Here is a 25,021-nt window from a genome sequence, read left to right on the forward strand (position 1 = left end):
GATCTGAGGTGGTTAAACAAACATCAGATAAACAAACATCTCACTGGGTGCTATATCAACTCTGGTACTAACTGAAACAGCATAAGCGTGCTGCTTCAAGATGTTTACTAGTTTACTAAACAAACTGGAAAAACCACAGAAGGACGTGATGACTGTGCAGACCACTTCACAGACATCACTGTCCTCGCACATTAATTGGATTCATTAACATAAGATCTAACACATGCAATCAGCCAAGTTACAGTTGGAGTGTTTGGGTATCTGTGCTGATCCTCACTAATTCATCCCTGACCTTATTCATAAACATCTTATTGCCTTTCAGCATTTTAATCAAGAAAAAAATTACAGCAGGAGAAAAAGGAGGCAAATGTGGGAGATCCTCAAGCACTCTGCTTAAAATGCATATCAGTGTTTCTTTCTGTATCTCAAGGTCCGACCTATTTCATGCTATTAGCCTTAAGCAGTCTCCATGATGGAAGCACAGTGGTTCATTCTCCCAGATATTTTTCTCCTCTCCATGATGCCGTGTGAGCTCAAGAGCCACGCACATGAAAAGGTAAGTTCTAACCCCATGAATAATGCACATTGTTTGGTGGAGAATCTGAAATCAGATTCACATGACGCTCATTGACTCCAGGATAACTACCAGAACAATGAGAAGAAACGCAAAGACACCGAATACAATATTCACAAACAAACCTGATGTTGTGGGGGGGAACCACAGTGGATACTATACCCTGACAGGCAAATCTAACTTATTTTGAATGCAGCCATATTTGATCGTGTTCTGGTTTCTCGCATTAAAAGCTAATCATATTAATGAAGAAGATACTAAATTATGGAGCAGCGGTTAAGTGAAGAGGCCCAGACCAGGGAGATGGTGGCTTTTTGCCAGAACAGGCAAAAGTCTTTTATGACAACACACATAAACCTCATTAGAACAGCTCTAAAAGATCCCTTCACCCCAAACTCAATTTCAAGCCAATTAAACTGATTTGTGCAATCAAACATGGAAGATAATGAGGACAAAACATTAATTCACTGGCAGTTAAATTTTTGTATGTGTGAGCAGGTTGCGCCCGTTTCTGTTTCTGCATAAAGAACCGCTGTAAAACCATCAATATCCATGTTACAGGTGTCAACCTGATGAAGATTTACATATTCCTACGATGGAAAAAAATCGAGTCAACAAGCAACAGTGGACATCACCAGCTACAATATACAGTAGTAAACAACGGAACAAAAATACACATGTAACTAACTAATAAAATGAGAAAGGGCGCTGCCTTTACACATGCTTGTGACCATGTCACTTCCTCTGAGCATTGTGCATCCTCGGAATTGAACACTGGGGAAGTACAGGATGTGAAGTAAGGTCAGCAGCAGACCCCTAACTCAATGAGGTTCTTATTGCAGATATTTTTCCACTGTAATCTCATTAGGAAATAAGAAACCATTTCAAGTGTTGTCATGTTTACATAGTGAGAGCCCTCAGAGGAGACACCTTGGATGATCCGACTAGAATCCTCCAGTTATAGGTATGAGCCATACAGTAGGTGTGTCAGTAAGCCAAGGCAGTGATTCAGCAATCACCAAGTACTTCAGTTAGTTGCACAACATTTGTGATGGCTGTGTGTTTTGTTGTGCCAGTGTCAGGATGCAGCTGCTTGTTGAAGAGGTTTGGCAGGAAATTTCAGCGGAACAAAGCCATCGTTACACCTTCTTTTACTGACGGAAAGTCTGAACCTGTCTCGACACCAGCACACCTATATTACAGGCAGTCATTCTGAATGTTACTAAACCTGTGTTTGTCCACTCCAAAGGCCTGAAGTGAAAAGGGTAGACAGAACTAAATCTACACCCCAAAACCACCATAATAAAGAATAGGTTTATGGTGTTTCAGAGAGTTTTGCCAGTAGTTGAGATAACAGCAACATTTTCTCCTAAAAATATGATGCTAAACATGTTAAAGGTCCAGTGTGTAATATGGGGGTAAAACTGTGATATCCAACGTTTAGATTCTAGTTTGCAGCGCTCACCCACCCACTCACTCGCACTCACCCCTCCCGTTGGCAAAGTGACGGTGGCCCCCGAGGACAAAGAAAAACTTGTTTACCACGACTGGGACGACTGGGAGTATTTCAGGAGCATGGAGCAGTGACATGAAGATCTAAACTATTTTATATGTCTGCTGTTTTCTACTCCTTCTTCTTCTTCCCTTCCGCCTTCTTCTTCGGTTTATTTATCCACGCGCTCTCTCTGGCTGGCTGGATTAATCCATTTGGGCTGCCGTACAAACATGGCGGCGCAAGATGGCAACACTCTCTAAAGTAACACCCTTGCTATAAGAATTATAAGGCCACGAAAACCAAACAAATTTTATTCTATAGTGATTATACACTTATACAAATATATTCATGTGTAGTATATTCAGATTTTGCCAATAAACCCTCCAAATTCTTACACACTGAACCTTTAATTTGTAATGTTACTGGCAAAATAAATTTAGAAACAACAAAGAGAGGGAAAACATTTGTCCAAAGTTTTAATCCTTCATTTTTCATTTTCTGATGGTATTTCTGGAGCTGTCTCATCACCGCCCACTATTCTTTTTGATGTTTTTCAGTTCTAAGCAGCTCCTCCACTGCTTACGTGTACTGCGTTGTGGGACAATAGCGCCCATCAACGGCCCTCTCAGAAATCATTAAATATGCATACTGACATTTCCGAGTACACTTAATTTAGTCACTTTTTCAATGTGACTGTACAACATTCTCCAAACCCTGTTTGAATTACTATGCAGAGTGGGCTAGTGATACAGGGTGGGTTATTAGAAAAGTGATTGGATTCGACTGCAATGGTCCTGGAATTATAATTATATACTTCATATTTAGGACTCTCTGACGTTCAACAGAAGATGACCTTTGATAGGTCAGTGTGAGGTTGGGAATATTTACCTGCATGGAGTTTTGGCGACCGTTGTAGGGCTGCGCCTCACTGAAGAACTCCGTGTTGTGGTCCAGACGTCCATGGCCTCCGTACAGACGCTCATCTGAATCCAGCTTGATTTTGTATCTGAGGAAGATGGAAGTTAAGGCGCAATGGCAGTGGGAAACTCGATTATTAGATCTAAGACATAAGAAGCACAAGAGATGGTTTTATCTCTGGTGCTTTTGGTGTGCAGACTTGGTGTAGCAGTGCTCAGCTGGTTTATACTCATTGAAATCCTCACATCCATCAGCATTCATCTGCTCCTTCACAGTGCTGCAAAGCAACATTGCAGAGCTCTAACAGACAAAGACAACGCTGTCTGAAATTAACATAAACACAAAAGCGATTCAGCCATGGCTCAACCATCCAGCCTGCCTGTCTAATTTATCTAATTCACTGCATAAATAATGAATATGATCAAAAAAATGATCCAAATGAGTGACACCAGATACACACAAACGAAGTATCTGCTATTCCTCTAGGACACATCAATGTCAAAGTGAGAGCAAATCACTACAAATTAAGTAATTAAGTACAAAACAGCACATAAATGACTTCCAGGGTTTTCATCCCACACAAGTCAGTATTCAGGTCATTCAATTTGTTTAAACCTGTCACTGACCTAACAAACACCCTTTACACTTGTACATCTGAACACTGAAATTTCAAACACTCCTTTTAGGCGGCATGTGGGATATTCTGTATTATTATTAATACACATCCGGACTTTTTACTTTGACATTTAAGAGACTTTCTCAGTTGATCATTGTCAAAAACATCCTGATGAATCCACTGTGATTCAAAGCTGTAAAACAATAAGGCACGCCGGGGAGGGGTGTGGGACGATTCATCTCTGCGCTGAGACAGTTACATAGTTGAAAAAAAAAAAAAAACAGAACCGCCTTTGATCATGAAGAGAAAAGATGCACATATTGTATTTGTGTGCATGGGTGGGGGAGGATGAGGAGTGAGGGAAAGGCCCCTTGCCATTACTTTTTCTTCTTCCTTTCTCTCTCCACTCTGCTTCTAAATATGGTTGCTTCCATAAGGTTCCCACAGTTTGATTAAATATGTGTCTTCTTTAAGTAGATGCTGTCATGGAAAGTCACTGAATTAAATATATATGTAAAATTATGCCACATGCTCCTTGACGGGCTTCAACATATATTCCACTATTTTTTTCTTCAAAAGTGCAAGATCAAATTGATTACAAGATGAATAAATGCCCTTCAGCTGAGGGAAATACAGAACACTGTCTACTGTGATATCTAAATTATTGAGAAAGAGCTCTGAAGCAACAGTTTTTCAGGGGAGAAACTGCTCGACATTAGTATCCATCTTGTTGCTTGACAGAAAATAAAACAAAAAAAGGATGGATGTCGGAATCAGTTACAAGGCTGTTATTGATGTCAGAGGAAATATTTAAGACATTTTAAAAGGCGGATTTAGAATTAGAGAAAGTGCACTTTGACGAAGTATGTACATAAATATATATTTGTTTTTTATCTGAAAGTTCCCTCCAGGCAAAGTTTAGCCTTGCTCATGTCAGTCAGAAATGCTTAAACATATGTACTCTGATGTCCATGTATAATGTAAACACCCATAAACATCTGTGCAGTGCATTATTAACTCCTGTCTCTCAGGGACAGTGGGAAGCTGTGAGGAGTGGTACTGTAACAAACACCAGGAGAGAGGTGCAGACATGCAAACAGCCCCCTAATTGGCTGGCTGAATAATCACCTCATCTCCCCATAGGCGATCTTCTGGAGTGTGAGTGTGATCCTCAAACACTCCCTCGTTCTGCCCCAGAGCCGGGAAAATTCCGCTTTTGCTGCCTGCTTGTCTGCTTTGATAGTGATGATTAAAAAGAAGTGCTGCTCTGTGCATTGTTTCAGCTGAGGAGAGAGAGAGAGAGAGAGAGAGAGAGAGAGAGAGAGAGAGAGAGAGAGAGAGAGAGAGAGAGAGAGAGAGAGAGAGAGAGAGAGAGAGATACCCTCCTTCACACCTCCTCTGCTCTACTCGCCGCTACGCTAGTTTATTAACATAACAAACTCATTTTTCTGCAGAGGTTGTACAATAACTACCAGAAGAATATGCAAATATTCTCTCAAAGGTTGTAATGTTTTGGGAAATTGAGTATATATGTGATTTCAAAGGTTAAATCTCCTAATACAAACAATAAAAAAACATTTACATCAACTATAATGGTGCATTGGAATATGTTTGTGAAGTCTGACTATTTCCCAGAGTGGATTGAGAGTGTTGGGAGCTACCACAGTGCTCCTTCACACCGCTTCCGGTCTTGCATGCGTATGTGAACTGTAGGTGTGCATGTCTGCCGGGCAGAGTGCACTGGAAATGAGGCATAGTTAGAGTAATTCACAGCAAAGTTTGCCTGCAATGAAGCGACAACCAGCACAAATTGGTAGTTGGGAGCTTTGAGTGATTACAGTAAGTTTTTGTTAGTGGCCACAGACGGCTGCAACCACAGCTTGCAATTCAGCTGTATTGTTAGCAATACTGCCTTTGTGAATAAAAGGGAAGCTTGAAGAACACAATCAATTTCATCCAATGTGCAATAGGAAAAGAAGGCAGCTTGATGATTAGAAGCATTGATGACCTGAAAAGAATCTGGCCATGACTGTGATTGCAGACTGAGCCACCATGTAGTTTCTCCACCAGCTTGATTTTTTCCCCCTTCTCTTTTCCGTCTGGCTTTATGAAAGTAATAGCACCCTGGCATGGGTGAACAAGAGTTAAGATGTGCGTGCACATCTGAAGAATGTGGTATATGGCCTTGTACAGCATTCTAAATACCACATCTTCTCTTTTCAGAGTCGACTTTTCCCTGCTTTCTGCTCAGTTGGTTCAAGTTACATCAGAGCATAGGAAACATTTACGCCAAAGAGGAATGAGAGGTGGCGGCAGCCGACACACATAAACTGATGTAAATGGGGGCCCTTAAAGACTATTCATTTCAAAACAAAGGGATGCCCATCTCTTCGTATGAAGAGCATGACACCTGCTGTACCAGGCTTAAGCTCAGTTGTTGTTGTATTCCCTGTCGCTTTGTATGGTTGTAACAAATCCAGGAAGATCCCAGCAGGCTTTTGTCATACTGTTATGCAAAATGATGAACATCCTTTAAATTTTGTTGGGCGCAACTATGTTGTATTATAAAACTTGCTGTCAAAAGTAAAAAGGCTAATGACAGGTTTTATTGTCATAGTTTTGATTTGTAACTGTAGATTTGAATTTACCAAGCAAAATGTTTTTGACAATATGGTCTCTATCAATGTTCAATCTGAAGATTTTACATAAAGGGGTTTGTTTGCTGTAAATAAATATGTGATTGTGGTTTATTTTTCTAAAAGTCAATGAGTTCCAGAGTTTTAGGTGTGTTTAGCAGCAGAACTACCAAGTAGCTGCTTGATTTACCTGTTCATAATAGTGTGGTGTGTTATTGGAATGGGAGAAACTGAACTGTGCTGGCATATTTACAGATATGCAAGAACTCTTGTCATTATTTTTTATCTGCAAATAAAGTTGTAGATACTTAGGCTAAACTGTTGGCTTGTGTACCACCTGTCTGATTATGTGACTGCTTGTTTTTCTTGCCTCCTCAGACTCCTTTGGTAATGTCAGCCTATTTCCAGATCTAAAGAATTAATTTATCGAATGCAATGTCACCATAATGAGAGGAATGATGGTACAAGCTACAAAAATAAGAGCAAAGCTATAATAAATCTGATTTTTCCTTAAAAAGTAAAGTAGTTTATCTATTTCTCTGCAGCATTTGAACATGACAAAATCTGGAATCACAGACTACGCCTGTGGATTGATGAGGATGTCTGTGGATGATATCTGGTAGAGTCGCAACCTAATGGGATCTCACGCAGAGAGAAGTAATGCAACTTTGTTTTTGCAATCCATCCTGACGTATCTTACAGGAAGTAGATGCATGTTTTCCCTCATACGATTCATTCCAGATTATATCAGTGTACATTTCTGTCACCTATGCACACCTATTCTAAATTCTAGTTAGTTAGTGTCACTGCTCCTGTAGGTGAATTATTCCGAACGGCGTTCAAGGACTGAAGAATGATGACCTGACACAATCTCAACTGCCTATTGGCGCCGGGTGAATCAAAGACCAATCTGCAGACAGGTACAGCTTTCATGACGGGATTCAACTCAGATTTCAAATACTCCAAGCAGCCAGATAAAGCCCACTGCCTGAAGAATGTGTCCACCATGAGTCAGAGAGAAAATAATAAAAAAAAAAACAGTGATGGTTTGAGTGCCTGTCGAAAAGCTGACGTTGACTGCATTTTAATGGCCAACGTTTTCGGCAAGGTGCTTCACTACACTTTCTCTCTTGTTTCTCAGAGAGAGAGAGAGCACACACACACACACACACACACACACACACACACACACACACACACACACACACACACACACACACACACACACACACACACACACACACACACACACACACACACACACACACACACACACACACACACACACAAAAAAAAAAGAGGACATTGAGAAGCAATAAAATGCTTGTCTAAAAATATGAAGAGGCCAAACAGTCACTGAGCATCCAGCTCTGGACTGGTGCTGAGGGATGATGACAATATAGTTATTTATTTATTACCGAGTTACGGCAGCAGCAGACTTTCAATTTTACATAACAAGCACGGCAGTTATTAAGCCGTAACACATCTGTGCAACAACAGCTGGGGATTATTTCTAGCATCACATCTCACATCAGCTACTTTTTCTCAGAATTCCTATGTATAATTAAGCAACGAATAGAGATTTAATATGCCGTTATGTGTGCTTTTTTTAGTTTGGCAATGAGAAAAAACACATGAAAACCCATCGAGACTTACATGTAGCCATCCGACATGTGACACAGGACAAGTAAAGGTATCTTAATGGGTTTTTTCGCCAGAGAGAGACCCTCTGATACAATACACTGCTTGCTATATTGCCTTATTGGATCAATTTTCAATGGTACACAGCATGGTCAGCAGCATACAGCTATTATTTCCAGATACCACAGTGGTATGGGGCTCCTCTGTGACATCCCTGACCCTAACACAGGTAGAAGAAAGTTTAAGTATATGACAGCTGAGTGTAATGAAAAAGCACTTTTGGACTCTTTGAGCTTGTCTTGTTTACCTCCTCTGCCTCTGAGTGGCACTTTCATCTGTCTTCCCCCCTAATTGGATCCTCTGCACACATTCCCATCGGAGGATCTGCATCTCCTCGTACACACGGCGCATTTACCTTCCTCACACACACGGCACATTTGCCTTTATGTGTTTACTGCCTCTCTGTATAATGACAGCCAGAGCTTTGCCCTCACATTTATTTGCATTTCCTCTCAACCCACCCAATGTCTGAGGCCTCTCCTTAAACATCAAAAGGAGCACCAGGAGGAAAAGATGTGGTTCCATCTAAATGAAAATAAACCCTCAAAAATGGTGTTACAGACGCTGTGCAGCAAGGCTATTAGTGCTGTGCCCGAGATTTACTCCATCAAGGCAGAGCTGGAAACACGAGGCAGAACGCATAATAATTGCACATCAAACAAGTTCACAATTAAGACACAATATTAAGACATCGGGAGATACTCCTGTTATCTTCTTAATCATCATATAAACTTGATTATTGCTCTGTCAAACTATTCACATTTAATAACTTGTTTTACAGTTTTTGTCTTTGTACTTTTAGAAGCTGATTGCACACAAGCATACGGTTCAACATGTTTTTTGTGCATTGTTTGTTTTATCCACTGTAATAATCATGCTACCCATCCATCAGTGATTTATAACCTTAACATTTATGGAACTATAATTACCAGATAATGTCATAGCCAATGAGAGAAATGATTCGCTATTTAATATGATATATTGCTGTTTCATATACCGTAATGACATTGTCAGTCTGATATTGTAATGATTTTATCATTTAGGATATTTCATTACATTTTGACACAGTTTATTATTTCATCATAATTAGGAAAAACAACGTGTTCATCTAAATGGAATGCAGAAATCAAAGGAACAACTGCTGTTTAACAGCCTCATTGTCAGCCAATCGAATCACCATAATTTGAGACCGAGTTGCTCATGTGTAGTGGTTTGAACTGCTGGCGTCCTGAGAGAACTAACAAACTCTGTCAGCGTTTCAACTCTCCATCACAATATTTAAGTCATAGCTGAAGAAGCAACACAGCTTCGTATCCATCCGGGAAACTGCTGGCGTGAGCTACAGTGGGCCCCAGAAGAGAGTGATGTCCGTTATAATAAATACAAATCTGTCAGATTTCTGTCCCCCTTCACATCCTTGATCATTAAGCCTGCTGTAATCACAACTGTGGGACTCATTAAATTCCTCTGCGCTGCTCACTGGGAAGACAGACAGCCAATGCTGCTAAAGAGAGCGCTTTCTGAATCACTGGGCTCTGCTATTATTTCTCTCTAATAGCATAACAACACTACTATAAACAACTGAGTCATATTCCTCTCAACAGCGACTGCCAGAATTATATCACAAAAGTATTAGCCTTGGAGAGAACACGACCAGTAAAATTGTGGGTATTTACAATTTCACAATAAGTAAAACAAGTCTGGCGAGGTGTTTAGATCCTGGTCCACTTTTCAGGCCAGAGGAGGCCAGTTTCTTCGCACAGGCGATTTTAAGTCCCGACAAACAATTGATTGATTCATTTTGATCCATGTCCTACCTTCAATCTGAAACCAGCAACATTTTTGTAGTGAACATGGCTGAACTACGTGGCTGCTAGTGAGAGTCACAGAGCACATTTAAAATACAGCATTGTGAACTGGAAATCAGTTACTTACTCTCCTTGATGGCACACAGGGAAGACCTGCTTGCGCTGAATTATGTAAGACAGTCCTAAAATATATACTGTTACTTCAGTCAAACACACATTGGCTGTGTCATAACAGTGGGGCTTTTCTGGAAAGCTCACGAACACAAATGCTGGCAAAAAAAAAGGATAAAGGCAAATCCTGTAGAAAGTGGTGTATTGTCCTTACAGGATATTCTGTATTTTATTTGAAAAACCAAAAACCCTTAATATATTGCTGCCTCTATCAAGTACTGTCTGTGTAGTCAGAGCCTGATATAGCTTGCTCCTCTGTGCCATAGAGCACCACTGTTGTCCAGAAGCTATTAAAATCACAACTGCGAACCACACCGTTCCACCATGTGACATGTTCCTTCATTATCGTGAACACACATTCTAGTTTATTTTGAGTCATTCCCAATACACCATGTTACTACGGTCCTGTTACTCATTAACACTCTAGATAACACAGTGTTAAACAGTCCCCATCAAACATCTCCAAGCAATATGTGGTCCTGTTTGAGTGAGCACTGATAATATCTACAGCGCCCAGGTGATTTAAGGAATTATTACACCTTTTTATTCAATCGAGAATATCTGACTGTATTTGATGTGTGTTAGAGGTGTGTTTTAGATGTTTGATGTGTGTGTATCAAGATTTATGTCTTTAAGTCTACACTTATAAACTCTTCTAGTCTTATCGACCACTCAAAGTCTTTGAAAATGAAAACCACATTAAGCCATTCATACCAGACACACTCACACTGCTGATGCAGGGCAATTGGAGGTTCAGTATCTTTACTTGATAATGCAGACAGGGGGAGCCAGGAATGCATGGGAACATGAGTACTGACTACTGAGCAATAAACTAATGCACTGATGGTTTTGAGCTTTCCTTAGGGCTTGTTGAAAATAATAAACATACTGAATATCGCTAGGCTTACCCTTTTAAATCCATGCAGCCACACAAACAGCTTTGTGATGCATTTTCCATTACTAGTGCAACTGAAGTGATGGGACATGTGGTCACTTGTTTTAGAGAATCCTGTGGTGAAGTGTTGGAAAAAATAGAAATTTGGACATGCAGATGAAAAGTTCGTTTACCGAGAATTAATATTAGCTATTCACTAAATAGTTGTTGACCTGCTGTATCTCAATCATGCTTTTTTCCCCCCCTACTCTCTGTGAGCTTTAAAAGTCAGTCAGCAGTCAGTGTGCACATGAATCATGCAGCTCCCATCCTGACTCCCTTCCACCCTTTCTGACGTTTACCGTCTTGGTTAAAATATCCTCAGTTAGTGATTTTATCAAGCTCATAAAGATTAAGTAACAAACAAAGACATCATTACTCTGAGAGGCAGTGCGAGTGTGCAGTGTGGCGTGACAGAGGAAAGCTAATGTCTGAAGATGTAGAGGAAACAAGCAGCAGAATGACAGCTGAAGGCTGAAAGGATACTTTCCTGGAACTTCTACAGCCACTCTGTAGCTCTGGAAGCTCTTACTGGGGTGGAAGTTGAAGATAAAGAGCACATGTGCCCTGTCAAACACAATGACCTTGTCCTCTTCATGCTGGGCAGTGATAAAGGCCTGGAGGGGGAAAAGGGAGAGAAAAGAAAAGCTAATAAAATAGTTCTTCATGAATAGTCATTACCTTTCTCATCTTGGATTTAGAGCGTTATAATGGGGCACATTATATCAGTGGACTTCACATTTCCAAAATAGACTGAGTAACATCAAATTTCAGGTGGCACTCATCAGCAGAAAGCAGCGGCCCAGGGTAGTGCAAGGTGCACACTGTCAGCTTTAGACAGCTGCACATGATAAAGCCGCCACTCTCCTGTGGAGCGAGCTACTGTTAAGGTGTCATTAGCAGAGATTATCAATGTCACCCAACCCCCTATTTTTAGTGCCTTGTTCCCCAAGCCAATTTCAGGGCAGCATATTCACGGCTGAATGAGAAGATAAGCACCCCTGCAACAGGACCGGCAGAGAGGACGGAGGTTAAGGAATGAACTGACAGTCCAGAGTCTTTTACCAAGTCCTTTTTTTTTATGCGAGAAGTCTACAAATTTGGAGCGATGTGACACTCCTTTGGGTGGCAGCGAGTGTTTTAGCATTAAACCCAATAAACACATACAGTAAATGTGCTTGTTTTCTTGAAAATAAATAAATAAATGTAAATGCAATCAACAGACCTGGCGGTAATCATAAAATCTGATTATATTTAGAATCTGTTGATGCTTGTTGGAAAAAGCCAAATAATTATGTAATAACTTTCCAGTGTGCACCAAGACAAACACGCTCGCCTGATGTGCACCGCCTTCCAGTTTGACTCTAGGTCTAAGAGTCTGTCAAGTTTCTGTTTCTGTCACCGCCTGCAGCACCAGGGTGAACCGAAGCAACAGCTCTGGGTGAAACTTAGCCAGATGGGCTAAATCCCCACAGTACCCACCCATTTGTGACCTAAACACTCTGAATGAAAATAGTTTGGTGAAACCACTGTTCTAATTCAATATTTTCCTTGAACTTCAACCTTCAACATTTTATGTTTCCTGGGAGATAGGAAGCATCAAAAATACATTTTGAAGATGTGAACCACTACTGGATTAGAGGTCAAAAATAATTCCTTGACTTTTCCCCTTAGATAAGATTTTCTTAGACAACACTGTGTGTGACCAAATCATAGCCTAATGCACAAAGGGCTGAGGTCACAGAGGGTGATGCCTCTATGTTCTAAAATCTTAATCGCAAAACTCAGATCTGTTGTGTCATAAGCCGAACTGGAAACGATCATCTACGCCTTTGTGTCATCACGCCTATCACGACTATTGTTATTCTCTTTTTCTGTGTCTTAGTAAAAGTAGATCGTCTTCAACTGGTGCAGAATGCCGCTGCCAGGCTGTTAACCAAATCAACCAAAACCTGTCACATCACTGGCTTCCTTTTAACTGGATCCAGTTTAAAATTCTTGTTTTGACTTATAGAGCCCTTCAAGGTCAGACACCTGAGTACCTGTCTGAACTGCTACATGTACAGTAGATGCTCCTCGTACGAAACTCAGGTCTGGTGATCAGATCCTCGCACCAGGCTCAGAACTAGAGGCGACTGAGCTTTCAAGTCTGCTGTAGCTAGTCTGTGAAATGCTCTCCCACTGAATTTGACAGTTGCTGCTGTTTTATTTTTGTGTCATTGTATGTATGTATTCATTGTTCTGTATTTTAATCCTGTAAAGCACATTGTGAGTTTTGTCTGTGAGAAGTGCTATACAAATAAATGTTACTTTCTTTACTAAATGTTAGAATTCACTGACTGCTTTCACTAAAATAGACTGATCATGTATAAAGTGAGATTTGCATGTGTTTTTTGAGTGGAAGAAAATGTCAAGGCTGAAGGCTCTATATTATTGTTGGGAAAGTAAAGTCAAAAGGAGCTGTCCCAGCAGTCCCACCTGGACCTAACACACAACCTTCATTCATAAAACCATAAATCTATCTCTTATTGATCAACACCTCAGATAAAGCCCTGTAAAAGTGTAAGATATGGGGCAATAACGTAAAAAACAAAAACAATAATAGCACCTGGGCAAAGTAGAATCTAGACTACATTGAATGCAGTCTGCTTGCTACTGTGTACTGATTTATTTCCATTTCATCACAGTGGAAGACCTGCGGTGATGCTATCTCTGTACGAAGAGGAGCCTCAGTTCATGTCCAGAGTTTGGTCTTTTGAAGCTCACAGCTGTACATCTTCAAAGGAGGTGGGCACAAATCACACTTTTAAGCAAAGTCTGCTCAGTTCACTTATACCTGGGACAACGGAGGGAGCAGCCGACAGATCGTCTCCTGCTTCTCATTTTAACTACAGAATGCCCTTGGATCTTCCCACCACAGTGAAATATTGAACTGAGCTATGGAATATTCCCACTCAGCGCGATTACCTTGGCAATGTCATTGATAAGCTGTACAGAGGATTCAGACTCATCTGGTTATTACGGCTGAATCTCTGAGCAGTTATTGGCGTTATCTGTGAGTAATGTTCTACAAAGTCTTCTTGTGATGTTGTATCAATCCCTGAATAATTTTTTCTTTTCTTTTTTTTTTTTTTGTGGCAGCTGCTTCCGAGGATGTAGAACGCAGGCACACGGAAAACTATAGAAGCCTATGGAACTGACTTGTATTACATGTTGCTTCACTTACTTAAGGTTTACATTATTACATTTGAAGAATCAAAGAAAAATAAATCCCTTTTAGTACAATCACATGAAAACTACTTTTAGTGATCTCAACATAAGCACATTTTTAAACACTGACAACAATCAGTCTAAACCTTTGTGATGATCACAGAATAAATATTTGGCAGCTTAATATTAGGACAGACAGACTCCTTCATGGTTTGTGATAAAAAATGAAATCTGTTATTCTATGATCACAGCAAAAGAAAACATGAGATCTAATTACACACGCATCATCTGTAGCCTTATTAAGAGGTACTGTAGCTTCTGCCCTAATTTGATGTTGTGTTCAAGAACACTTCAGCTGGGTAAACTATTGTCATTGGGGGTATTTGAACTAAAGCCCAATTATTCAGACATAACCCTGCGTGGTGATGAATGGTCCTCCTGCTGTCTGCACATTACAGCTGCCCAGAGCTTTACACATAATTTAACTTTGCGTAAATGACAACCTTTAGATTGCCATTATAGCATCGTACAGTATAATTTAACTGCTGATTCAAGGTTGTAAATCAAAAACAGAAGACGATTAAATTATATCTTTAGTATACATTGCAGACCTGTCAACTACTGTATGGTTCCACATAAAAAGCCATTTGAACAGCCAAGAAAAACAGCACCCACTGTGTGTAGTGGGTCAGCACCGGTGCCAAATGTATGCATCTTCCCTGCCAATAGCATCCTTTGGGATCAGCATTGCCTCCAATCCCCCCAAAAGAGAACAGAGACAGCAGCCAGGCTCTGCCTCTCCTTTGCTTTACCTTCAAAGCTCTGTTTGATCCAGTTGTAAAAGGTGTAAGAGGCTCCAGTAAGTCAGAGCATACGTCTGATTGATAGACCAATATGCAGAAATTATCCCTGTGAACCAGACATGTCTCTAATTATGCTCTGATACATTTCCTCCTCTGCCGCATTTGTCTGCCGTTTGCTGAGGAGCAGCACGCAGGTGAGAGCGCGAGGCAGCAAGGTGAAGTTGTTCTAATCAGAGGACTGATTCCTGGGGATGTGAGGGAGGATATTCTTGAATCAATTACACCGACTTATTCCTAATCCCTGTCAATTTAGCCACACTCTCCATTTGCATTATCCTATTACTTTGGTACTAACTCCTAAAAAAAAACACATTTTCTTTCTCCCAATAGCAGGCAACGAGAGAAGCTACAGGAGGAGAGTGAAATCTATTAATGTTCACCTTGACAGCAGCTACAGAAACAAGGCATTTCCAAAATGAACTCTCTTTATGGTGCATTTATCTGCTGCCTGGGTTCAGCATTAAAATACCTACACTGTGAAACAGTCACTGTAACGATGGCAGCTTCTGAATACATTTACTCCTAAATAAAAAAAAATTGCATGTGAGTGAAATCGCCTATGAACAATCAGCTGGAAATAATTAAATACTATGTGACCTATCTTTCAAATGATTTTTTCACTAAGACTGTCTGCACAGAGCCTACTGTAAAGTAAGTATGTTATGTCCTTACAGGTGGGGCAGCCAGCCAGCCGTACTTGTCCTCGGTACGGTTCATGTCCCGGTCAAAAGCGTAGAGCTGTTGGTAGCGGAGGTGTTCCATATCCACCAGGTTTAACTGCCGGCGGGCGTAGTGGTAACTCTGATTGTTCCCCACTCTGGGGAAATCCAGCCACTCAGGATGGCCAAACTCATTCCCTGCAACACAGACAGCGTTATTAAAGAATGTACATTATAAAGGGAGAGGCACACAGTGTCTGTGAATTAGCATAGTCTCCCGTGCTGCGCTATATCGGGTTATTTTCGGGTATCGTGCAATTTTTAATACGACAAGAAATGGGGGAGATCAAAGAGACCGGAGATAGTGACAGTCTGCAGCCTCTTTATAACCCTAGCCGAGTTTAGTACTTTCCATATTAAAACACAATCACAAAGCTCTTGCAACATTTTCACCTACAGTGTGCAAACCCTCCTGTCACAGAGGAACCCGTCGTTTCATGAGTAAAACTTTAAAAAGGAGAAACGAACACAAGTAAAAACACTGCAAATAAATCCAATAACTTTTATCCGAGTTTGGCTTTTTCAACAAATACATACCAACAAAAAGAGGATATTATTTTTTTCCCATAAAAGAGAGAAAACCTCAAGTCAATGCTGGAAACTATAGGAGAAACTGCGAAGGAGTGTGTAAGAGTGACAAAAAAAGAGGCAATGCAAGAGAGTTCTCTTTATCAACTTGTTGATCAAATCACTTGTAAGGTGGTACAATCATTCAAAAATTCTGATTATGTTTTGATACAACTGTCACATCACTTTTAGTGCAACTGTACCCCAGAAGACAGTTGATTTTCTCTAATGTAAACCTCTGACGGTTTCATTGATACAAACAGAGTTACACAGTTCTCATGTAAGACTGAATGCAGCGAAGTGCGGGAGAGTGGAGGAAACAACAGTCCTGTTGCTACGATGCTGTCATGCCAGGAGATGAGATAATGAATCCCTCATTGGATGTCACGACAACATCATAAAACAACAGCCAGGATAATTGAATTCCCAGTAGAGGAAGAAATACACAGACAAGAGACAGAGGGAGATGCATGGCAACAGAATAGAGTTGTTTACTTGGTGCAAAAGCTCCTACATCCTTAAAAGAACAAAAAAAAAGAGAAACTCAGAGTGATGGGATGAAGTGGAACGGACAGAGAGTGACAGCAGATTCTAATGAAATACATTATGTAGGTGTTAAAGAAGTACCCAACAATAAGGCACCGACTGCCAGCAGAATAAGCCCACTGCAGCATTTGCAGAGGAATTAGGGCAGGAAAGACATGCAGAGAGAGTCGGGGGGGGAGTGAGAGTGAGAGTGAGAGAGAGAGAGAGAGACTTTTCTTGTGACATCTGCATGAATAACAAGCCTCCCACACAGCTGAACTTGAAATGTAAAGGAGAGAATTACACCTCAAACTTGCAACACAGGCGGACTTTCTTCCCTACACTCCACCAGGAGGAATGAGTACACTACACCACACACATTAGGTGTGCATCTGTAATTCTCCCATTAATATTTCATGTGCAATTAATCTAACCAAGGACAGGACACTCATGTACTTTCAGGTAGTTCATATGCTGTATTTATTTAGTTGCAGAAAATGTCCAACATTGTATATTGCATTGGCATGACATTAAGTCCTTGTGCCAAAAAGTCAAAGTTGGTTTAACAGGTTATTCTTAACTATGCGTGAGCTCTTCCACTTTTCCAATCACAGATTTATTTCATCATCATATCATATGTAAGTTCACAATATATGAGGCTGCAAGTTGGTAATTTAAGCATCTGAAACACTGGGATAATTAATGAGAACAACAAATCTTGTGTCTGTGTTAGCAACAGGCAATCATATACACACATCTGAAATACTGAAGTGTTCTGTTATGACAGTGCCACAGCGTGGGTCAGAGAGTCAACAAAATCAATAGAGTTCTTCCTAATTGGAACATTAGTTTTTGTTTTTGAGATGTGTTGACCATTAAATTTTTGGCACTTATTGTTGTGCTGCAGGCAGGGTCAAAGGATCACCACAATTGTTAGGTTTCTTACTCGTGGGAGTGTGAATCAACATTAAACTTCACACCAAAGTGGCTGTTAATTGTCAGCATATGATGGTCTCACATCACGACCATCGAGCATGAGTTCTTTTAGACACCCTGCAGCTCACTCGGTAGCCTGGTGATCCCCTCTCTTTCTTACCTAAGTTTACTGACCCTCCCTTACAGTCCCCATCATGATAAAGTAAAATAATCTGCCATAAAAATAAGAAATAAGAACTTTTTTTTGTTTTGTTTTGTTTTTGAATGCCATCGGCAAATCATGATCTGCAGCCAATCAATCGGGGCATCGCTAAAATATAGCATAGGGTGCATCATGTATATAACTGATGCCTTGGATCTATATGGTGAGACCATTTTGATCCAATTTTATTGCATAAGATCGTACTGAAGTTCTGCTTCATCCTCCATCCCTAGAAATAGCCACTCTGCATTTTTACAGACTGAAAATTGCCTGCTCTGCGTGTGCTCAGCAAGTCAGAATGAGTTTATCCAACCCCACTGGAGCTTGGGTAAGGGCAGCAATGACGCTACTTTTCATATAGTTTTCTTCCCTGCTCTCTGGGTTCACTCACCAGTGTCACCTCAGTGCTGAGAATGCTGCAATAGGGATCAACCGCCAGCCAGAGTGCATGGATCACAAGGCTTTGTCGTCAAATGACAAGAGGACAGCAATATTATAACTGCTATTTCCCATATTCACCATGGATGAAGTGAAGACGGAGTGTGAGGGACACTGCAGTGTAATGTAGCCCTCTGCCCCTTTGAAGACCATTGCTGCTGTGTCTTTTCCTGAGAGATGAAGACAACTACAGTACACACCTCTCGGTAGGACTGAAGACAATGTCTTCTTGTCCCTCTCACACTGGTATACTGGTGAATCAGGTGAGTAAGCCCATCAGTAGTAAACTTCACCCTTCTGGCTCTCCTGAGTTTTTCTAAAGGGCACCTCCGTATCAGTTTTCATCCCCTCAGTGCCTAAAAAAATCTAGTCTAAATCTAGTGTGTGAAGGCGTCATGGTAGGAGCCTCTTAAAGGTTAAAGCTCCCATTTTTGACAGAAGTGTTTTTTTGTTGTTGTTTTTTTTTACTTGCATCCTCCCCAGCAGGGCAAATGAGCAATTTCACCACAGATGTTTTGGCCGCTGTGGGCTGTGTCGCTGCCCCAGGCACAGGTAGCAGATGACATATCTGGTAGGCATGACTGCCCTCAAGCAAAAAAGACAATGCAGTTCTCATGAGTGCTTAACCGCCACTAGGGGAACTGTCATAAGTGTCAATCTTCCCAATCTCTCCATCTACACACCCTTGAGGGGGTGGGAAAGAAAAACACATTTCAAGCACCATCCTGAGCTGTCCAAATCATCCTCCCCCTCTGCTTCACATCCACGCCACTTTACTCTGCAGTCTGAACAAAACATACGGTGAATTGTTTTATTATTTATATGTATTGAACTAAAAACCTTGTTCTGGACAATACAGTGTAATGTTGGATCTAAGCTAGCCCTGGACAATCGCCTCTTTGAACCCCAAACTCAGAAATGTGGAGATGAGTCAGGTGTCAGCATGGACAAGCTGCAGGCCAGTGGTGCAACAGGCAGGAACACAGAGTGTGAACATGTTGATTTTTATTCTGGTGCAAATATGAACAGGTCCGTCTGGACACACTGTCAGCGTAAAACGCAGCTGTGTCACCTGAGCTACAGTCTCAGTCTCTCGACAATTTTCCATATGTGTTGCAAATGTGTCCCAAAGAGGGAAGAGAAAAAGCACCTTCGATTGGAGACAGTGGCATCTGAGCGACATATTCTCTCAACAATAAATAAGACATTTATTTATAATGATAAGAATACAACATTCCAGTAAATGGCAAAATCTATGTAGAGATAAAGAGCTGCAGCAGCAACAGAGACAAAGCCAGCTGCCACAATCAAGCAACACAGGATGTGTGTTCCCATTATAATACTTATTGTGTGAGAGATTAAAATATTGATGCTTGCTACATGTTAATGACCTCTATAATTTGGCCAGAGCAGACGCGCCCATCCCAGAAAATCACAGTGAATCAACATTACACTTTACGTGAAGGTGGCTGATAATTGCAAAGTCACACAAAGGTGACGTTTTTTTTTGTTTTGTTTTTAATGCCAATGGCCAATCATGATTTGCAGCCCATCAATCGGGGCATTTACCGTGAAAGGCTCTACAGGCTCCCCTTACAGATCCCTTATTCTGAAGTTGATGGGTTCTTTTGAGTGGATTTATGGTTACATGCCTTTAAAAAAGGTCTGTGCTTAACACTTTCTTAAGATATTTTCACATTTTATTATATAACACAAAATACGTCTGCAAGTACCTTAGTCATGATTTCGTCAAGCTTGCATGTCTTCTACAAAAGGCTGGTGTCTAACAAGTGGCTGAATGAGACTACAGAGGTTGTCAAGGACGTTAGATGTCATCACAAAGCAGTCCGTGTTGACAGCCTTGTTGTGTTTATACTCTTGCTTTTGCAACCTTTTGGCTTAAAGCAACTCTTACCTTTCTGGTAATCAGCAGACAAAAATTTAACATCAACAACCCCCCCTCCCAACCACCTTTTTCTTCCTGCCTTACCTCCACGCGCCCCTTCTGCATGTGTTGGCAAGGTAACGGTAAGCAGAAGAGGAAAGCGAGTGAAACGAGGCAATGATGCCATGAATCTGGCATGGTTACTGTACAACCAACACAGTCAAACACAACCCTGGAGTTTTAAAACTTAAACAGGGTCAGTGGTGAGTTTTATAGTGTTAGATAGGAATGTTAACTGGAAACGTACAAGGAAGATAGTCCTCAACAGGCTGGGCCGCCGTGGGCCGGCCTGACCAACCTGACTGATGCGCTGGTTCTGGGTGAAAATATGTATATAAATGACTGTTTTTTTGGCTGGCCACCATGAAGTATTACTGGAGTGGACAATAATCACACCAGCGAGTAGAGTGGACTAAGCCCATGCTTGAACTGAACAGTGCACAACGGTACAGCCGTACACATGACAACACAACACTGTCCAGAAACTCTGCGACCGTTTTTAGCTCAGGATGAAGCAGCATCAGTCTCAATCATTTGGACTGAATGTAATGACTGGTCAGACTAATGACGAGACATTTTAGTGTGCCATCAGCTTATTAATAGCATTTTAACTTAAACAAAGAAAAGTGTAACATTTCTAGGAAGGTAAGTGTTGCTCTAATAAGACAAGGGGCTTTGGTAGAAGAGGTAAGCATTAAATCAAACTTTCTAGGGTTACACTGTTCAATTTAAGCCTATTAGCTTTTAACTCCTCGTAAATGTATTTCAAAAATCGTAAAGTTCTACTAAACTCTGCTCCCTCATGTTACGAGTATCCAATAGGGTCCTCATTTGTTGTGCACATTGTAAAGAATGAGCCTGAGTCTGATAGGATGGCTCCACATGTTAACACAGAACTAGAGATACAATGGAAAACATTCTCAACCCACTTTAAAAGGCACCTAAGGAGCAAAGGATTGTGCTGAATGAAAGATGAATGAAATAGAAGACATGCTACAATGTGACATCCTTCTTTTATTTTACAAAGGCAGTCACTGTAGTCTCTGGACTCAGGTAGCCTTCACACGATATCAAGACATGTCAAAAGGGAGCAATGGCATGAAAGAATACTCTCAAATGCTGCGATAGTGGCTCCTATCTTTAAGTAGCACCTAAGAATGATTACCTCAGGGATCTTATTCTCTAGTAGAGAAAAAAAAATCCACACTCAGATATTCTTTCACTGTCAGACATCAATATGTGATGTTCAATGCATAATTTACTATTTTGGTGCATCAACTCTCAGCTTGGCTTGTCAACATCTACAGTACTTTTGAGCTCCTACATTTCCCAGAATGACTTTCGACACACCCAAGGGAAATGGGCTGTCTTACGTTGCGCTGTATTGCATACAGTATGTGTAGGTGGTGGGAATGAGAGCAGCCACAAAAGCATTGTAGACTTTTCTGGTGAGGAAAAAGTATGAAAAGGATCAGTGCAGTGGCATGTAATGCACAGTTCAGGCTGAGAAAAAGCCATTTAAGAAGCTGTTGTACTTCACACACCGCTGTCAACGCATCCATGAGGACTCAAGCTACAACTGGATTAAGCATTCAGATATGTGCCATGTGTTTGACAGCTGTGTATATCCAGTTGTGTCCCAATTCTGAGTTTTCAGTGTGTTGTGCATTCATGTTGACAAAATGAAGCATTATCAGAGATGCAAGTATGCATATCAAATCTGCTGGGTTTGTGAGCATACTCTACAGTACATAAACTTGGATGTCCCAAAAAGCAATGCACAAAGGATTTGAAGCTCACACCTGTGAAAAGAAATTTGAATGAAGTAGTCTACTGAACGTGTTAACAAAATATCAGTGGCTGCATCAGTTTAGATTATCACAAAAATAAAAGTATATACTGTAGTTCTATGAAGCTGCAATATTACATGTAATATGAGTAATATTACAAGTGATATGAAGTCTGGATTCGGATCCAGGTCAGGATGTTTTAGCCAACGAGTGCATTGAGTAATCACTGATTAGTTCCTGTCATGAGCAGTGGAATCAACTGATGCAGCACAGATTGAGCCTGTGGAGCTCTGCACACCTGTTTCACATGACATTACTGCAGGTCAGTGTGGGAGACACAGGTATTTCCGGCGCCTTTATCCAATTGCTGTTGTTTTAATAAATTCTTGATGTTTTTACCTGTTTGCTCTTGATCATTTGATGGGGGTAAGATGACTGTCATTTCAATCACAGTGTGGCATGAATCAAAACAAAGCTCCACAACTGTTTTGTTGGTCCCACATGCAGTCAAAGTGATGAAGGGTAATGTGACACTGCTAAAAGTTAAACTTTTTAATTTTACAGCCTTTCTCTGCTCGAAGTGGCAACGATTTCCCCCCAGTAACACTGCAGAATAAGATGGCTGGTTCCATTTTGCTGTCTCATGCCTTCTGTCACTATTTACGCCAAATCAAGTCATGCTGCCAGTCTGAAGTGCTGCTCATGACCGACTGTTTCTCCTCGTGATCTTTTTGTGACCACCAGGGAAATAGATGAAGGCCTCAAGTACTGCTTAGCACACCGACACATGCCGCTGGTGATTGTGTTACTTGTCAGTCCATGTGGCTTTATGTTAACTACTCCATGTTTGTTTGTAAAAGGTCGGAGCAAATGGATCATCTCTTCCCTTTGGTTCAGTGTGAGGAACTGAACTACAGCGGTAAACACAGAGAGGGCTAAATAATGAGCAACAGAGGTATACTATGCTCACAAATATTTCAGTATGAGGTAACTTCATCTACTGACCTACACATGACCTGCACAAGTAGGCCGCCGCCACCACACAATAAAAATATCCCAAAATGCAAAGTATTTTGCCAATAATGACTTTACGGTGTGGAAATGCATAAGTGTGGACCTCTCCATTAATGAGCACTCAGCATTCAAGCTATTTCTTCTCATCCACTTGCTCTTGGAGAGTGTGTGTGTGTGTGTGGCACTGGGAGGCAGAGAGGGCATGCACATGTGCAGATACAAATACACACACATGCACAAAAACACATGAGAGAGAGAAAAAAAACATGATCTGCCTGCTAATTTCTATCCAAGACAGCAAGCCCAGATAAGGCCGGTGCTTCGATAAAAGCTTTTATAAGAGCTACACTTCATTAACAGTGTAAGTGCACCAACCTCTTTTGCCTGTATATACTTTCAGTTTTCCAGTGTTATTATTTTATAAAGTCTAGTGGAGATGATTGATTTCCTGCACAGGTTGATTCAGTAACCTGTGGAAGCCTTTGACTCTCCTTTTTCATTTCAGCTTTAAAGAAACACATTGGACACACCTCCATTAGGTAATCATTTCCCACTCCACTACGATAACACGGTAGTGTTCCTCCCATATGCCTGCATTAATGACCATGATAATCACCTTCCTCTGCCGGCTCACAGCTGAAATAAACCAGATAGCACACTCTGTACAGAAATATGATGAATTCTTACCATAAATACACTCATCAATAAAATAAAAAAACATCATTTGTGCCTCATAATATATCAGGGGTACTGTTATCTAGAATAAAACACTGAGTGGAGTTTTTGTATAATATATCATTCAAGGATTGTGTTTTGAAAATCACTGAAGGATAATTGCAGCTTTCTGACTCCAATGACATTATACAGAGGAGAAAGTAAGGCAGACGATCAAATGGGTTGTTAACAAGCAAACACAGTAGCCAGATTATCTAAACCACTTAATCTGGAGGGAACCTGCATGCATACACATAGCCACAACAAGTATGGCTAGTCAGTTGACCCAGCAAGTTTGATGGAACATTTCGGCTTTGACATGCCCGGGCAAAAGAAATTTGGATACTTTTGGAAAACAAGGAATAAATACATTCTTTCTCATCTTTTTACACCGGAGTCCTGTGGACATTTTTTCCATGCAGTAAAGGTGCACGAGTCAAATTAACCTGGGCTAAAAGCTTCAACTCCCACAGAGGAGGATTGGTCACCCTATACTATACATAAATTACCTAAGCTATGATGAGATGAGATGTCAGCAATTAAGTTTGAAGTAAAACGTTGTCATATCCAATATTAGTTAGGAAATAAGGTTTTGCACCCAACCTACAGGGTGTGATAAATAACTACAGGTCATTGGATGATGTTGGATGATGTTGAAACTTAAATTTATAGTGGTTCCAATAATGATATGATTAATAGGGGGCAACCATGTTTACACAAGGTTGTGTCTGACAGCCTTTCAGCTGGCACATCCCATTACTCCTCTACACAGCCCTGCATCAGATAAGGGCCTGACAGTGACACAGTCCCCTCAGTAATTAGCAGCACAAGAAGAAGCCAAGGATCAATGTGTTTTCCATTGGAGGGATTCTGGCAAAGGAAGATCAATGAGGGAATCAGAGGGGCCAGGAAGGCAAGACTTTTAAATGCAGTGCGAAAAAGAAAAATCAAGATGGAAATGCAAATAGACGGGTTGCAATGTATATTTGCACTTGCTGGATTGATCTCTTGTTGCTGGGTTAATGTACATTCCCAGTTTGCACATTAAACAAGCATTACTGGTGCAACAGCAGGGATTGGGACATACAACTAAAGGCATAAGACTAAAAGCCCCGATAGCTCTCAGTGACATTATCTATTTAAAATGTATGAGGAGAAAGCACTGGTTTTCCATTCATTGTCCAGGGCCACAGTATAATGGTTGCTTGTTGCATTGTAGCACTCCATGAATACAGAGTGCTGGAT

At 40.8% G+C, this 25,021-nt stretch overlaps 1 protein-coding gene across 1 annotated transcript in view; it reads right to left on the reverse strand.

Moving 5' to 3' along the window:
• gbe1b (glucan (1,4-alpha-), branching enzyme 1b) overlaps positions 1–25,021 on the reverse strand; it is a 94,523-nt gene that overhangs the window by 15,021 nt on the left and 54,481 nt on the right. Inside the window, exons 13-15 of the mRNA XM_083985238.1 lie at positions 15,599–15,783; positions 11,340–11,470; positions 2,958–3,075 (exon numbers count right to left, since the gene is read on the reverse strand). Coding sequence (XP_083841364.1) covers positions 2,958–3,075; positions 11,340–11,470; positions 15,599–15,783 — 434 coding nt within the window. The remainder of the gene's footprint in view (positions 1–2,957; positions 3,076–11,339; positions 11,471–15,598; positions 15,784–25,021) is intronic.

This window comes from Trachurus trachurus (genome assembly GCF_905171665.1).
Source record: "Trachurus trachurus genome assembly, chromosome: 13".
Classification (NCBI taxonomy): Eukaryota; Metazoa; Chordata; class Actinopteri; order Carangiformes; family Carangidae; genus Trachurus; species Trachurus trachurus.